Here is a 16,625-nt window from a genome sequence, read left to right on the forward strand (position 1 = left end):
ATGTGTTTGTTTGCAGTTTAATCCAGAGGACCATCCGTGCCGCAGTGGAACAGCATTTTCTGGAATTACAGACTTCTATTGACAAGGAGCTCAGCAGCTATGAGAGTCAGGTTTTGGACTCCAAACCCATCCAGGGGTGAGTTTGACAATATATGTAATGGTTACATAAAGACAGACAGAATTTGTTTATATCTTAACTTGGCAGGTCTTTGGAGAGAAGTTTGAATATGAATGTTTGGCTTGTTCTGTTGATGCAAATCAGTGCATGTTTGTCTTCATAGAAACAGCCCTACTCAGACACCAGGGCCTGAGGACCATGAAGATGTGCAGTCTGAATCAGAAGCTGAAGCAGAGACTCTTCCAGAGAAACTTACAGAGGTAAGTGGTTAGGGGGTTAAACTTGCCTGGATCTCCACATCAGAACAAAGCTAGCCAGAGGAACAGGTTTTGTCAAGAAACTTTGATGGCCATAAAGATATTTGCTATCTCTGCTATCAGCAAGGTCTGTTATTTCATACACAGCAGAGCCACTCCTCCTCAGAAGAGTGAGAAACAAGGGCCTTCCTATCAAATAAACAGACTATCCACTGTTCTCAGCATACACAAGCAATCTTGCCTCCGTTTAACACCGTGCCTCGGTGAGAAAAAAATTTCTGATAAAGGACTTTCCTCAAGTAGCTAATTAAGTAACAAGATGAGGCCTTTTCAGTGGCTGTGTTCAGAAGAACCACTGCCAGGGCTGAAGATAAATGTGTTTGTCTCATGTCTCACTTTAGCCACTGTGCTGTGAGGTGTGGTAAATTGATTAGTGTTGTCTTGGGTCCTGTTTTCCTCATTGGAAAGCTTCTCTTCCCTCCACACGTAGCCAGAGTTTTTGTGGCCTGGCCACAAGTTATGGACGTATGAATTGGGTCACCTTCTTTTAATAGCCTACTCTGAGGAATGACAGCAGCACCTGGGCAATGTAAAAACACCCTCCCTTGGATAGCCATCCCCATACTTGATCTTATCAGTTGCCGACCTTGAGATACAATAATGAGTAAACACACTCAAGGCTCTTGTCCTGATACATTTGAGTATTGTGTATTAAAACACAATAGAATACATTGCAAAGTATTCAAGAATACTTTGCAATGTAATGCCAAAACATATTGGTTGTTTTTCTCTTCTTAAACGCAGTTATGGTATAACCCTTTTTTGCCCCCAGGAATCTGAAGCTTCTCAGCTCAGCAGCCCCATCACAGAGGAAAGTTCTGGAATGGACCTTGACATGGAGGCTATCATAGATGCAGAGAATCTCAACACAGAAAGGTCAGCTTTGAAGTGTTAGGTCTGAAACATACTTTAACGTGAACACAAACAGCTTGTAGCTATGTAAGCACAATTTCACGCATCATTGTCAGCTTTCAGTTTACATGGCCTGGATCACCTGCTTGGAGTGTCACAGACTGACTGTCATGCAACATTTGTGAGTCAGAGGAACAGAGTTTTGATCAAGGCTGATAGAATATACACTTCAAAGTAAGATATATGAGCGCTTCACAGGAAGAAAACTCTGGATTTGCTCAAGTTTTGTGAGGTTCATAAATGACATCTGTTTAATTGAGGTATCTGCTTATTTGTAGATTGTACAGTTGAAGTCAGAGGTTAACATACACTTAGGTTGAAGTCATTAAAACTCATTTTTTAACAACTCCACAGATTTCCTATTAGCAAACTACAGTTTTGGCAAGTCGTTTAGGACATCTACTTTGTGCATGACACGAGCCATTTTTACAACAATTGTTTACAGACAGATTGTTTCACTTTAAATTGACTATATCACAATTCCAGTGGGTCAGAAGTTTACATACACGAAGTTAACTGTGCCTTTAAGCTGCTTGGAAAATTCCAGAAAATGATGTCAAGCTTTTAGGCAATTAGCCAATTAGCTTCTGATTCTTATTGGAGTCAATTGGAGGTGTACCAGTGGATGTATTTTAAGGCCTGGAAAATCAAAAGAAATCAGCCTCAGAAAAAAAAAATGTGGACCTCCACAAGTTTGGTTAATCCTTTGGAGCAATTTCCAAATGCCTTAAGGTACCACGTTCATCTGTACAAACAATTGTACGCAAGTATAAACACCATGGGACCACGCAGCCATCATACCGCTCAGGAAGGAGATGCATTATGTCTCCTAGACATGAACGTAGTTTGGTGGAAAAAGTGCAAATCAATCCCAGAACAACAGCAAAGGACCTTGTGAAGATGCTGGATGAAACAGGTAGACAAGTATCTATATCCACAGTAAAACAAGTCCTATATCGACATAACCTGAAAGGCTGCTCATCAAGGAAGAACTGCCATAAAAAAGCCAGACTGCAGTTTGCAAGTGCACATGGGGACAAAGATTGTACTTTTTGGACAAATGTTCTCTAGTCTGATAAAACAAAAATGTAACTGTTTGGCCATAATACCCATCGTTGTGTTTGGAGGGAAAAGGGTGAGGCTTGCAAGCCAAAGAACACCATCCCAACATGAAGCATGGGGGGGTGGCAGCATCATGTTGTGGGGGTGCTTTGCTGCAGGAGGGATTGGTGCACTTCACAAAATAGATGGCATCATGAGGAAGGAAATGTATGTGGATATATTGAAGCAACATCTCAAGACATCAGCCAGGAAGTTAAAGCTCGGTCGCAAATGGGTCTTCCAAATGGACAGTGACCCCAAGTATACTTCCAGATTTGTGGCAAAATGGCTTAAGGACAACAAAGTCAAGGTATTGGAGTGGCCATCACAAAGCACTGACCTCAGTCCGATAGAAAATTTGTGGGCAGAACTGAAAAAGTGTGTGCGAGCAAGGAGGCCTACAAACCTGATGCGGTTACACAAGTTTTGTCTGGAGAAATGCACCAGAATTCCAGCAACTTATTGTGAGAAGCTTGTGGAAGGCTACCCAAAATGTTTGATCCAAGTTAAACATTTAAAGGCAATGCTACCTAATACTAACAAAGTGTTTGTAAACTTCTAAAAACTGAAATAAATAATTCTCTCTATTATTATTCGGACATTTCACATTCTTAAAATGAAGTAGTGATGCTAACTGACCTAAGAATGTTTTCTACGATTAAATGTCAGGAATTGTGAAAAACTGAGATTAAATGTATTTGGCCAAGGTGTATGTAAACTTCTGACTTCAACTGTATTTGACAGAAGTTTTATTGATATTTGCTTTTATATCATTAGAAAGTTCAAATTTACAGGGAACTATTGAGTAGAAAGAGAGAATGAAACACATAAGCACTTTAAACGTCAAAAACATCTGTGGTTGTTTGCATTTCTCAGATGGCTCCTTCACATGCAAGCAGGCAATTCTGGGCATCCTCGCAGCTTGAGAAACTAATCGGCCAAATGCAGAAATGTATTGACCGAAGCTGATAATTAAAAAATTCTGAATATCAGTCGATTTATCGGCCTTGCCGATATATCGTCGACCACTAGCCTTTAAGCCACTATAGTATGTGCAGTTAGACTAGTAAAATTTGGATACACTTTAAACTTGCCACAGTTTGTCATGCTGCACAGAAATCTAGTTTAAAGCCAGCTTTGCTTGTTTTACCTTTTCATATGACCAAACATGAATATTTTCCAAGCCAGGCATTTAAAGAACTTGCATGGAATAGTTTATTAATTGACTGGTGGAGCTAGGTCACACAATTGTCATCGGGTGGAATTTTCTTTTTTTCCCATCTTCACGCAGACTGGAGAACTATCCAGACTGTGAGCAGATGGTCGAGGCTAATGTTATCACCTGTGTGAGTATATTTGATTAATACCACCAGTCTGTCAGTTTTTCTATATTGCGAGACAGAAGTTTCTAACCAAACCCTACCAATAACCTACAGGAGTGCGGCGAATTTGACCTGAATGCTAATACTGAGCCCACTGCGTCATCCAGCAACCCTCAGTCTTTGACCAGAAGCATGTTCACGGACTGTGAGCAGGAAGGTAAATCTCTCAGTTCTATCTTTATTTAGGGTCTTAAGCCTCATTGTGTATTAGCTGCTTATATTTAATGTGGAAAATCCTGTGGAGAAGACAGAATACCATGAGATATTCCTATGCAAAAACTAGCCCTATGCGAAGCACTTTGAAAAAAAAAAAAAAACGGCACATCCTGAAAAGGGCACGTCAGTATGTAGTTTAAGTTAATATAAGACTCAGTGGATCTGTCTGGGTGCGTAAACAGTGGCTTATTGACTTTTTGACCCTGAAACTTAATAATATAGGTTAAGGAATTTAATAGATCAACTATTGCACTAGTTCAATGTGGTGAATAGAGCTATAATGGATTATTCATAAACCACAAGCATACTCTGTTCTGTTTCCTTGTTTTTGTTGCAGCTTGAATTACATAAGGCTTATGGTTATGGTTTTCATGTGATCAGACTGATGGTTTGCTAGTTTTTACTGATTTTATTTAAAAGAAATCCGAGATGTGTGTGTGCGTGCGTGTGTGGTTATGTGTGTGAGAGAGCAAGAGGCTCACAGCTCATCGCACTCTTCTTTGCTATCTTTCTCTCTCTCTGCCCATGCCTGGACAGCATCATGCCCCATCACTTTCCCACTCATTGACTTCACATGTATGCACCTGCAGAGAGAAGGGAGTGGTAAGTTGCATCTCTATAGCACCCGCACCTGCTCATCCATCACTTGCTGCTCCTCTCAGGCTGTTTTCACACTTCTGTTTTCACTCAATTGCTTGGTTTGAACCAAAGTTCAATTCCACAATTTTCTTTTCACGTAGTTTTATTTGAATCAGAATCACGGTACGTTTGCATTGTCTAAACAAGTGTCTTAGCTGCAGCAATAGCTAGGTAATGAGGACAAGGCACCAAAAAAGGAAAGAATTGTTATTTTTAAAATTTTTTTTTTTTTGGTTTTACTACAAAAACATAACACACAAAACAGCACTTGTGGATGTGAGAGATGCAAATGGTGTAAGCTGCTCACCAAAAGCAATATCTGCTGAGCCTGTGACAGGCAGCAATAGGAACGCTTATACTCTTAAGATACATTATACTATAATAGACAAGTACTACTTATGGTGTTTATTATTATTTATTGTATATTGTATAATTACAGTAGTGGTTTAGATCCACAAATTAGGCTGGCTTGCTTTCATACAAAAAGCGAAACTTGGAATGCACGTAATTTTTACCCAAGATCCCCATTTTCCAGTGGACTTGGGTGAACACCTGAGCTCGAAGTACATCTATTGCACCAACCAGACAAACCAAACTCTGACTCAGGTCTGCACTAAAAGCTCTAGTGTGAAAATGGCTTCAGTCACTGGTCCTCAAACCCCTCTCTGGTACTCTGACTAACCTAAGCATACTCTTCAGCTCCTCACATAAACCCAGTTGCTGACTCCCACTCTGTCATCTGCCATCAGCCAATGCATCAGCTTTCTCACAATCAACTGCCTTGCCAGACATCTAGGCAGTGCAAATTTGATCAGCTAAGTGTCCGTGACTGGCCTCAGTCCAGTACATTCTCTTCCCGTCTCTTCAATGCAAGCTGTAAATACCTCGTGCCCGCAACGTGACTTCTACTCTTAAGCATTTTCCCTGTATCAGGGATGATAGACAACGGCTGGTGCCATTGCTGATTTAGCAGCAGTGAAGCTCTCTAAAAACGTTGTCTCCAAAATGTGTGTGCCGGGTGTTTGTGAATGTTTGCCTGAATGGGTTCCGAATTACACTGTGTTCTGTAACTGTTGCCCAGTGAAGTCACCCCCAGTAACAGCAGAACTTGGGTTTATGTTTTGTCCAGCTCACTCACCAGGACCTCAGTGTAGTGTATCAAGCCCCCTCTGTGTGCGCCTGACCTCACTTAACCCCTTGGACCCTCAATTACCAATCTCCTAGTCCAGAGGTTTATATCCTGTCATTCTATCCAAGTAACCCAGAGCTATTTTGACCATTTAACTCTCTGTGTTAAAGGTCTCGGTGATTAAGAGGGTCGGATGAATGTTGGTTTTGGATATTGGTTTTGTTGTCATTATGATGTTATTGGTTTTATAACAGCACGCATTTGTGTATCTTTTTCAGACCCTGTGCCAGTGTTCATGTCATGGCAAGAGGAGACCGAGTCAGGAGAAGCCCAGCTATCCCCATTGGCAGGCCGCATGGTGCCTCTGCCCCTAGAGGAGGATGCTCAACCCTTACTTGCCCGACGTTTCCTCGACTTTGGCCACAGTCAACGGTTCCTTCAGCAGGACCACGATGCCACATCCTCCACCAAAACTCTGTCCTGTGGGAGGTGGGCAAAGAAATCAAAGTAGCTTATAATACTTAACTCTTTAATCCCAATTAACTCTCTCGGTTGTGTTTTATTTCAGGCCTCGCCGTGCCTCCCTCTCTTCCAAAGACAGTCTAAAGGGGGACACCATCTCCCAACAGCTCACCAAGAAACTCCAGAACCTCAAGAAGAAAATCAAGCAGTTTGAGGAACACTTTGAAAAAGAGAGAAACTACAAGGTTAGAGGTTTTAATCAGTCTCTTCAAAGCACCTTACAAACTCATAATTGCATAATTATACACATTAAGGGGCATTCACACAGATAGCAAGTGGCAGCTTCAAGGAAATTGGAAGTCATTTATTTTCAAAGAGAGTTGACAGTTTTAAGTGATGGAGAGCAGTGATGCAAGAAATTTGAGCATAATTCAACGTTTTGCAAATGCACTGTGTAACGATGTGGTGACTACCGATGGGAGTGCAGACAGTGAAGCTCACGTGGTCTGCCTCATGATGCAGTTGGATACTGCAGTCAAATAGGAACACCTGCTAGCAAACAACTGTCCAGCAACCTGACAACCTCCAGCTATTTAAGCTTTTATTGTGAACACCCCTTTATGCATTTAAGAATTTCAATACAAAATTACACAAAAAGACAATAAACACTAAATTGCATAAATGTTTGTTAATTGCAGCCATCTCACGCTGATAAGGCAGCTGATCCAAAGGTGCTGAAGTGGATGACTGACCTCACCAAAATCCGCAAACAGCTCAGAGGTAAGAGCCACCGTATATAGGCACCGAGTGGACGTGTGAGCACGTCTGGGGTTTTTGATGGTCAGTGTCTTGCCGTTATCGGGCAGCCTGGTCCTGGACAGCTACCCCTGTCCACTATTAGACAAAGGGGAAGTGCACACTTCACTGCATGTTTGTAGAGGCTCTGAGGCTCTCTCATGGGACCACCCTCATACTCTACTAAAGCCCCCTCCACCACCCCCCCATCATCCATTTCCATTTAATGCCCCCCATCAGAGGTGCAGTGTCGTAAAAAAAGTCTCTCTCTCTCTTTAACTAAATCTACTCGGATGGCCCACATCGGCAGGACGACAGCACCTCTTACCCAAAGGTTCCCTGAGGCACCAGGCTGTGCTTCAGTCACACAGACGCTACCTGTCCTCTTCCTTCATCCCGAACACACCCCATTTTACTCTGTCACGCCCCCTCAGTGCCTCTAGACAGGCACCTCACTTCTGTAAGTACACATAAGGAGCAGTAAGTAGCCTTCAACACTTGAGTTTGACCCTCTCTTCTCTCCTCTCTCTGACCGTGGTCTCGAAGACTTATTTGCTCTACGGGACGCTCTCAGCTTCTTTTGTCATCTAAAAATGTTTGTTTTTTGTTTTTTGTTTTTAAGAATGTCATTTTGAAAAATGCTGGTGTTCAAGGTTTTAGAGCCCACAGGCATAACGCCGTTCCCAGTCACCATGCTCGCACTCTTCTGCAGTGTTTGCATGGGTCACATCTTCATTGGTCCTCTGATAATTTCCTTTTTGAGATTATCAGTACACTACTGATGCACTCTTTCACAGATTTTGGTGATATCGAGTGAGTTCAATCACGTTTTATTTCTTTTGGTTGGTGTGGCCAATTCCACAAATCTTAAACATTCTCAGCGTTCCTGAATCTCTCTTACTCTCTCTCAACCAGATGCCAAACACAAGGCGGAGAGTGAGCTGACTCCACAAACCCGTCCACGCAGTAACACTCTGCCCAAGAGCTTTGGATCCACGCTGGAGCAGTCGACCCATGAAGGCCCTGTAGAGAGTGAGGCACGGGGTCACCGGCCCACCCGAGAGGAGACGTTGGAGCTCATTCTGCACCGCATCAAAGCTAAGAGAGAAGAGGAAGGCTGGCCCGAGGATATTAGAGTAAGTTCCAATTTTTCATTGATTTCTCATCTCAACACTGCAGCAACTTAAAGGCCCTTTTACATAAAGAGCAAGGGGTCAAGCTATTGATCAATCTTTGTAATACAAAGCTTGAAGTTCAAATACATAATTGACATAAACACAAAACCATTTAAACTTTGACCCAATTTGCAGCAGACCTATTCAAAGTCAAATCAGTGCATGACACTTGTGTTGAAAGGTGCATTAAAGTCCTGACACACATCATGTTAAAGGGCCTTAAGGTCCGTTAATGCCAAATCAAAAACAATTTCTCGCACCCAAACTAATTTGATGCAGAATTATCGTCTTTCTCTTTGAATGCCATTGAATGGTAGTTAAGCTTGGCATCTGAACAACAAACATCTATCTGAAAATGACTTTGCCGCAGTACAATATTGCAGACTTGAACCGAAGGGGTTCATAGAGATCCATTGTTTTCAATAAAAAATTTTATGTGTACAGTCCTTTTATCCAGAGGCTTCAAACGTATACAATCTAAACAGTTCTCAAGAGGTTAGAATCATTCATTTGTCCCTCTGTTCAGAAAATGACCAAGGAGCAGCTTTCCTGTGAGAAAACAGTGCTACAGAAGAACCTTCTGTATTATGAGGGACTCCATGGGCGCCCTGTAGGTGTCTCGCACACAGAGAAACACACAAGAACTCTACTTGATGCTCTGTTGTTCAGTGCTCTGACAAATGTGCTTTCCTGCAGGTCACCCGAGAGGAACGCTTGATTGTGAAGCCCTTGTATGACAGATATCGGCTGGTCAAACAGATGCTCACCCGTGTCAGCATTACCCCCATCATAGTAAGACTCTCAGTTCCTATTTTTTTACCTTACCTGAATCAGCATTAGCCTTTTTGATTAGAAGAAATAAATAATGGATAATTAGTGTATGCAATCTGAAACCATGTCTGAAGTTTTTAATAAGTGTTTATTTTAAGAGTGATAGAGTTGATTGACACATTTAAGTGGCTGAAATCTGATAGGCTAACGACGATGATGTTTTGTCGAGCAGAAATAGGAGCTTGTGTTGTTTTAGGATTGTATGGTACGTTGGTGAGACATTTGTGCATGTTTGACATTGGGCCAGAGAAACCAGAATAACCAGGCCCTCATTTCTCTCACAGGCCTCTCCTTCCAGCAAACGCCGCAATCAGATTTTACAGCCCATCATAGAGGGCGAAACTGCCCACTTCTGTGGTGAGATCGAAGAAGAGGAGGAGGAAGAAAGCAGGGGACTGCAGGAAAATGTAGAGATGCAGAGCGAGGGGTCAGAAATCATCATGGACCCAGTGGCCCAGCCCAGCTCCCAGCAGCTTTCCCAAGAGAACATCCTGAGCTCTGGGAAGCTCACTCTTGATCTGCGTCTGTCCAGTTCAAACGCCTCCTCCATGTAAGTCTACACCAGCCTGCATGAAGTCAACATGAAGTAAAAATGGAATTTCTTAATACCCATTCCTTGTCTTATTGTGCACGATTCATCAGTGCATGTTGTTCCAAAGACAGAAATGTTTGTCTTCATCTCGCCTCTGAAGCAAATTTCCTTTTTGGCTGATGTCACCTTCAACGTGCAGGCTATTGGTTAATGTTAACCAATAACCAAATAGCTATTTGGCCTCTTGCCAATAGCTGATTAAGTAATTTAATGCCGCTTAAGGTTAATGTAATAATGTTTATGGCAATAATAGCAAATAATGATACATTTAAAAGAGAAGCCCACATTTGCAATGACAATATGCAGTTGAGGTTGAAAAAAAGGTCAAAGGCTGCATTAAAAGCGGGTGCTGGCAGTGTTTCAGGTGGGGAGTAGTGCTTCACAATCCATTGCAAACATTGCTTTTAGGTCTGCTCCATTCTGGTATGAACGCCCACTTTTCACAATCCAATCAATTCCTGATGGATAAAATATTTTTTTGTTCTCATTGAAAATTCTGTTTCACTTGGAAATATGTCACAGCCTACATTAGCAGAATTAATGAGACTTTGATTTCTACACCTTGATTTATATGCATGCATGACTGCGCACGTAGTCCCGCAGTTTACCAGGTAGGAGCAGCAATCAGCTCACACTCCCGTCATATGAGGTCTATTTATAGAGCTTGGCAGAGGCAAGGCAGCCCAGGTCTAAGTCGAGTTAAATGTATTGGGTGCCACAGACTTCCATGTCACCATCGGCTTTATTGACCCAAGTTGACCTCTGTATGTCACACTCTACACAACGGTAGTTTCCTGCTCAGAGAAACCCTGGGCAGTTTCCCAAGTACACCGTTTTTCGTTGCTATAGTATTGAATATCTTTAGAGTTACAGCTCCATATATGGAGATCCAGAAGTTTAACGCCACCTATATCATACAGGCCTGAGCTCTTGGAACAGCTATGGAAGGCCAGAGCAGAGAAGAAGAAACTGAGGAGGACCATCAGAGAGTTTGAAGATGAATTCTACCAGCAGAATGGCAGGTAAGCCACTCGCATTTGTTTAATGTGAACTGGCTAACAAAAGTCGTGCATATACTGTAGGTGATCAAAGCTAATATGTTTTTCAGAATGGGGCATACACACAGGAAGCGTCCCTTGCATTCTAACTCTAGTATGTCTTTTTATTTTTGGTCTATGTATACGCATCAAACAGGCGTCTTTTTTTAATGTTTTTTTTTTTTTTTTTTAATCCCCCTTTCTCCCAATTTGGAATGCTCAATTCCCATTACTTAGTAGGTCCTCGTGGTGGCGCAGTTACTCACCTCAGTCCGAGTGGCTGAGGACAAGTTTCAGTTGCCTCCACTTCTGAGATGCTCAATCTGCGCATCTTATCATGTGGCTCGCTGTGCATGACACGTGGAGACTCACAGCACTGCAGGCTCATGCTATTCTCCGTGATCCACGCACAACTTACCACATGCCCCATTGAGAGCGAGAACCCCTAATTGCGACCACGAGGAGGTTACCCCATGTGACTCTACCCTCCCTAGCAACCGGGCTAATTTGGTTTCTTAGGAGACCTGGCTGGAGTCACTCAGCACACTGGATTCGAACTCGCGACTCCAGGGGTGGTAGTCAGCATCTTTACTCGCTGAGCTACCCAGGCCCCCAGTTAGATAGGCGACTTTGACCGCTGCTTCGTGTCTCGAGCCATGAGCATTTCTTTTTCAAGATGCCATGTTGAGTTAATAGTTAAACTTCTGTTACGCAGCACAGCATATCAATGTCAGTTAAAGTTTCATATGACTAAAATCATCCTACACCTAAACTACCTCAACCTTTTTTTTTTTTTTTTTTTTTTTTTAAGAAAATGCTTGGAGATATACTGTATATCTCTGAGAGGCATTACAAGCTTGCCTGTCAAAAATGCTCGAGAGCCCTTTTTTGTCTTCAACTGTGTTGCTCCATCAAGGTGCTTTTGAATGTAATAACACATCCTGTGTGTACACCCCCTTAGGAGCCGTTCACAACATATGCATTTTTGTGTCCGTCTGTGCTGTTTTTTTTTATTGCTTTTCTATGTAAACATGCACTAAAAGGACGTCTTTAATCGTTCCATCACATCTCGCTGTTTTTTGTTTTTTTTTAGTGTCTCACACGAGTGCCACGTTTTTAAGACGGCATGTCGATTGAAGCCTCCTGTGGTCTTGTGGGTCATTTTGACCCATTTTTAAAATGGTTCTAAATAGGTCCATAAGTTCTGCAAGAACACGGAAGGGTTAAAAACCTTTAACTTTTAAAAACTAATTTTGAGATGCATGCATTCTGTTCCATTCGTTGCGCTGCGTCTAGCTTTTTTACCATAAGTACGCTTTCGGTCCGAACAGCCCCTTAGTGAGGAGAATTAAAGCGTGCTGCTCAAACTCTTTAGATTAAATGATAGACGACAGCATCAAATCAACCCTCTCTTCTCGCTCAAAGTGGTGTTTTTCCTCACAGGAATGTTCAGAAGGAAGACCGCACACCCATGATGGACGAATACAAGGAGTACAAGCGTATTAAAGCCAAACTGCGACTTCTGGAGGTCCTCATCAGCAAGCAGGATTCATCCAAGTCCATCTAGAGCTCCCAGGGCTGGGAGCTAATCAGATCAGACGGGGCTTGTAGCATCTCGAAAGCCCGACCAAAACCCCTTTCAACTTAATGCCTCAACGTTAGCTGGTCAACTTCCATCGACTCCTGCACTGCCTTCTCCAACCATTGAGAATTAAGAAAAGCTCTTGTTCTTTGTCATCTAAAAGTGGAAAAACATTCTGTCCCCTTCTCTGAGTTTGATATTCAGAATTTTGTTTCTCTTTCCTTTTTGTTTTTCTTTCTTTTTTCCCCCACATTGACCTAGCTTTCTCATACTGAGAAATCTGCAAAGGGGATGTGCTGAGTTGAGTAATCATATCAGTTTTACTTGTATATTGACATTTGGCACTGAACTCTTCCTCAGACCACAGAGATGGTCATCATTTCAAGCACCCATGTCATATTCCTCCTCTTCCCGAATTCTAGGAGTTCTTTACACTATTTGAGGGTGTGATTTGGGTCAGACGTTTCTGTGTGTGTAAACTTGAATAGATCTATACATATGTAGGCAAAAGTATTTGTGTTTTATCTTGATGAAGATTTGTCGGCACAGTGAATTAAATAATGTTTTTTTCACCACTCAGTTTTTCTGTTACAAATCAGAGGACTCTTGTATCAAGGTGGTGCTATTTTTGTTTGGGTTTTTTTTTTTTTGTAATGACACATGGATCACCTAAAGCTGATCAGACTGACAAATCAACTCCAACAAACCAGTTGGACTGTCACATTCTTTTGCTGTAAACCTTGTTGTCTGGCCACATTACTGATTCAAATGTAAATGATGCATAACTGTATGTGTACTCTACATGTAACTTTACTGTGTTCTTGGCTTTCATCTATAATATGCATTTGACTAATGGATGATGTAATGAAAGTGAATATATTTGCCAAACTGGGATGTAGTTGGTTTGTCAGTGTTAGGTAACGGGTAAAAATTCAATGTCAGATATCAATGAGGTTTTCAGAGAGGAAGGTCACTAATTTCTGATGCTGTAGCAGGTAGTATAAATAGACCCACTTTTGTTGGAGTGTTTTGTAGAGTAAATGTGTCCATATCTGTTTCTCGCCACCTCCAGACTCGTTTTCCAGTGCATCCACAATCATCAAACAATGTTAATCTCTGATAGCATCCATTCGTGACAAAAATGCTGCAAAACAGAAGAAATCATCATCATGGTTAAAGGGCATTAAATGACTATGTAATTGCTTAACTTCAGACCTCTTCTGTTAGGTTTACTTAAACTTTAAGAAAATGCAGCATCACTGTGACCACTGAGTGTGTCTTATATCACAAGTCATGTGTCTTTAGGATCGGTTGAGGCTTCTGTGGCATCAGGAGTCATGCTTCAAGCATCACTCTTCAACATATCATCTGATGAGTCACGATCAGTTTTCAGATGGCAACTCGTTTCATACAGTATCAGTTTTTACAATCCAGTAACGATGCTGCTGGCATTGAGCATAATTGCTTTGTTATGCAATTGGTCTTGCAGTACACTATCAAAGTCTTATCAAAAAGATAAGAGATCTCTGGCGGTTAACAGGATCACTTGGATTGCATGAAATGTCATGGTCGGAAAGGTTACAGGTTTCAGATAAACAGCATGCACAGAGAGGGTGAGTTCCTGACAGCCGAAGGAGGCGATAGAGATGATTTGCACAGCATTCGGAGAATGCAATCTGTTTTGTTTGTTCGAATTGTTTGTTGTTTATTCAAGCACTACTTGCTCGTGAAGAATGTGAGTGCAGGTTAAGTTATTTTACACGTTTACTTCCATCTATCACTGTGTGGTGTCAGTGCGGTGTAATGTCCTTTTTTTATGACCATCATTTTCTACTCTGGTTTTATATATATATATATATATATATATATATATATATCTCATCTCACTTTCTGCAGTACATCTTTACAGTGTGGTTCCTGCTTTGCTCTGTTTTGTATAAGCTTGTCAGTAGTTGGTTTGCATGGCAGAAATTTGTATTTCTCTTTTTGTGCCATGAAAATTAAGCAATAAATTAGCACCCGAGGCCTGTATCGATGGAATGAGAGGCCTCCTGTATCCAGTATGTGCATTTTCAATAAACAGCTTGTGAGTATTAATTACTTTGTCTTTGATGCTTGTGTGTGTGTTAAATCTGCTTTAAGCGTTGTTGTTCTTTTTTTAATACCTGACAGATTTACTGTAATAGGTGTCACATTTATTGGACAGAAAAGAGCAGCGTAAACATTCTGCTTATCGTCTCATTTTGTGTTAACTGCTTTAAACTAACCTTTTAAACATTGGCGTGTAACTAGCCCCTCATAATTAATGATATGGACTCTTCAAGGTGTGAGGTGGGTTTTTTCTAAGCCCTCCGAATTTTCACCTAGTGATGGATGAAGAAATGGGTGGGGGGAAGAAATCACATAGATCAGTGGTTCTTAACTGGTGAGTCACGACCCTTTTGGGTCACAGATCTTTTCAGATAGGACCATGGATGATTTACAAAACTGTAATTTTTTTTCTATGCAATCGATGTTGTGTTAATAATTGATTTACATTAAAGGAGGGCCCTGGAGAAGCATTACTGAAAAGCTTTGCATGGGCTTTCCTCAGAAAATGTGATAATCTAGTTACATTATGCTCTGGTACAAGGCCGTAGCAAGGTATTTTGGGCCCCCTGACTGTGACTGTTCAGTGCCCCTTTCCTATTAAAAAATACAGGTTAGAATTTGTTGTGGGACCCCTCCCCCCTGGACCTGTGGGCCCCTAGAATCATTACCATCTTTCATCCCATTAGCTACGGCCCTGCTCTGATATCCCGCTTGAGGTAGGTTTTCCCTCTATAGCCTATATAATTTGGCACAGAAGCTCCTTGGTCAGAATTCTCAACATTTATATTTTACATTTATGCAATCTAGTTCACTAGTCGGTCCAAAATTATTTTCACTTTCAACTTTCCACATCGTTATGAGGCATCATGACTGACTGCTGCCCTCCAATTGTAGTTCATAGACTAGCTCACAAAGAACATGTCACTTCTCACACAGGGCCTATACTAGAATGTGGTCTTTGGGGTGCATTTTTATCTTCAGTGTGGACAATGGCGTCTCTCTTCGTCTGACCAGGGAGGACCTCCTTTGTCATTTCCCCATTCAACTGGCGGGGCACAAGGAAAATCCAGGGGGCCCTGGCCCCTTTAAAACCAGCCATGCTCTCACAAATTAAGACAAAATGACAATTAATCCTCTTAATAAAGTTTAATTCATGAATATATTTGTTTAGAAAAACAGTAATACTTTATTTTCACAAACCACATTTGTGCATACTTCATTGATGACGCACCACATTGGAATGTCATAATAGTTTTAGAGTTGTGGATCTTGATTTGTAAAGACATGAATGATAATGGTTGCGGTTATACCAGCCATAGCACACAATAAGCTCAGAGTCGCTGGGAACATTATTTCCAGGTCTATTCAAAACCTTATAAAGCAATGTTTTCCTGCATAGTATGACTGTAATATCAATATCATTAATAAATTAAAGGAGGCAGCAGTTTAGGCAAGTCAATGTCAAATAATTTGTTATATGTGTGTTTGAAATATAAACAGACTGATGTTTTGTCAATGATAGAATCTTACTCATTACCAACAACACAGTTCATTTTGCATTTCACTCTACAATTATCCATTTTGTAAACAAAGTTCTGCAGCCAGATGAGCCTATAACTCTCAGATGAGAAAAGGGATAATGAACATGTTTAGGACTGGCTTACTATTATTTAAATAAATATTCTGGGTTTAATACACATTAAACTCAATCAACAGCATTTGTGGCATAATGTTGATTACCTCAAAAATTAATCTTGACTTCTCCGTCCTTTTCTTACAATTTATTTTTATTTTTTGCAAAAGTCTGTGTTTCAGTGAGGCACTTACAATGGAAGTGAAAGGAGCCAATCCATAAACATTTAAAAACTCACTGTTTTTAAATGTAAAGCCACAAGACGTAAACAATATGCATGTTAACGTGATTTTAGTGTGATAAAATTGCGTACCTTTCCTGTGTAAAGTTATATCCAATTTTATAGCTTCGTTGCCATGAAAACGTAATGTCAGTGACGGATAACTAGAAGTTCATTCGCCTAGAACAGAAGTCTGCCACAAATATAACAATTTAAACTTTACAGCTCAGATAATACACAAGTTTTAACAGAAGAACTAACGCAAGTGCTTTTATAAAATTATAAGCTTAACAGTTCTGCCTTTTAAACTCTCCAGAAATTGTCCCTATTCACTTCCATTGTAAGCACCTCACTGTAACCTCCTTTTTTGCTAAATGAGGGACAAGTTGAAAT

The 16,625-nt window shown here is 41.1% G+C and overlaps 1 protein-coding gene across 4 annotated transcripts in view; it reads left to right on the forward strand.

Annotated features, from left to right (window-relative positions):
* fam13b (family with sequence similarity 13 member B) overlaps positions 1–15,541 on the forward strand; it is a 54,914-nt gene extending 39,373 nt beyond the window's left edge. For 2 of the 4 annotated variants that reach the window (XM_051657568.1, XM_051657569.1), the window contains 16 exons: positions 17–136; positions 282–378; positions 1,208–1,311; positions 3,740–3,794; positions 3,885–3,987; positions 4,584–4,649; positions 6,093–6,303; positions 6,383–6,521; positions 6,975–7,056; positions 7,382–7,531; positions 7,987–8,207; positions 8,773–8,856; positions 8,943–9,038; positions 9,362–9,627; positions 10,590–10,691; positions 12,150–15,541. In XM_051657568.1, coding sequence (XP_051513528.1) covers positions 17–136; positions 282–378; positions 1,208–1,311; positions 3,740–3,794; positions 3,885–3,987; positions 4,584–4,649; positions 6,093–6,303; positions 6,383–6,521; positions 6,975–7,056; positions 7,382–7,531; positions 7,987–8,207; positions 8,773–8,856; positions 8,943–9,038; positions 9,362–9,627; positions 10,590–10,691; positions 12,150–12,273 — 2,020 coding nt within the window. In that variant the 3' untranslated portion in view covers positions 12,274–15,541. The remainder of the gene's footprint in view (positions 1–16; positions 137–281; positions 379–1,207; positions 1,312–3,739; positions 3,795–3,884; positions 3,988–4,583; positions 4,650–6,092; positions 6,304–6,382; positions 6,522–6,974; positions 7,057–7,381; positions 7,532–7,986; positions 8,208–8,772; positions 8,857–8,942; positions 9,039–9,361; positions 9,628–10,589; positions 10,692–12,149) is intronic. The other 2 variants (XM_051657570.1, XM_051657571.1) reach the window with 2 other exon arrangements.
* The last annotated feature ends 1,084 nt before the right edge of the window (positions 15,542–16,625 follow it).

This window comes from Myxocyprinus asiaticus, chromosome 27 (assembly GCF_019703515.2).
Source record: "Myxocyprinus asiaticus isolate MX2 ecotype Aquarium Trade chromosome 27, UBuf_Myxa_2, whole genome shotgun sequence".
In the NCBI taxonomy this organism is placed as follows: Eukaryota; Metazoa; Chordata; class Actinopteri; order Cypriniformes; family Catostomidae; genus Myxocyprinus; species Myxocyprinus asiaticus.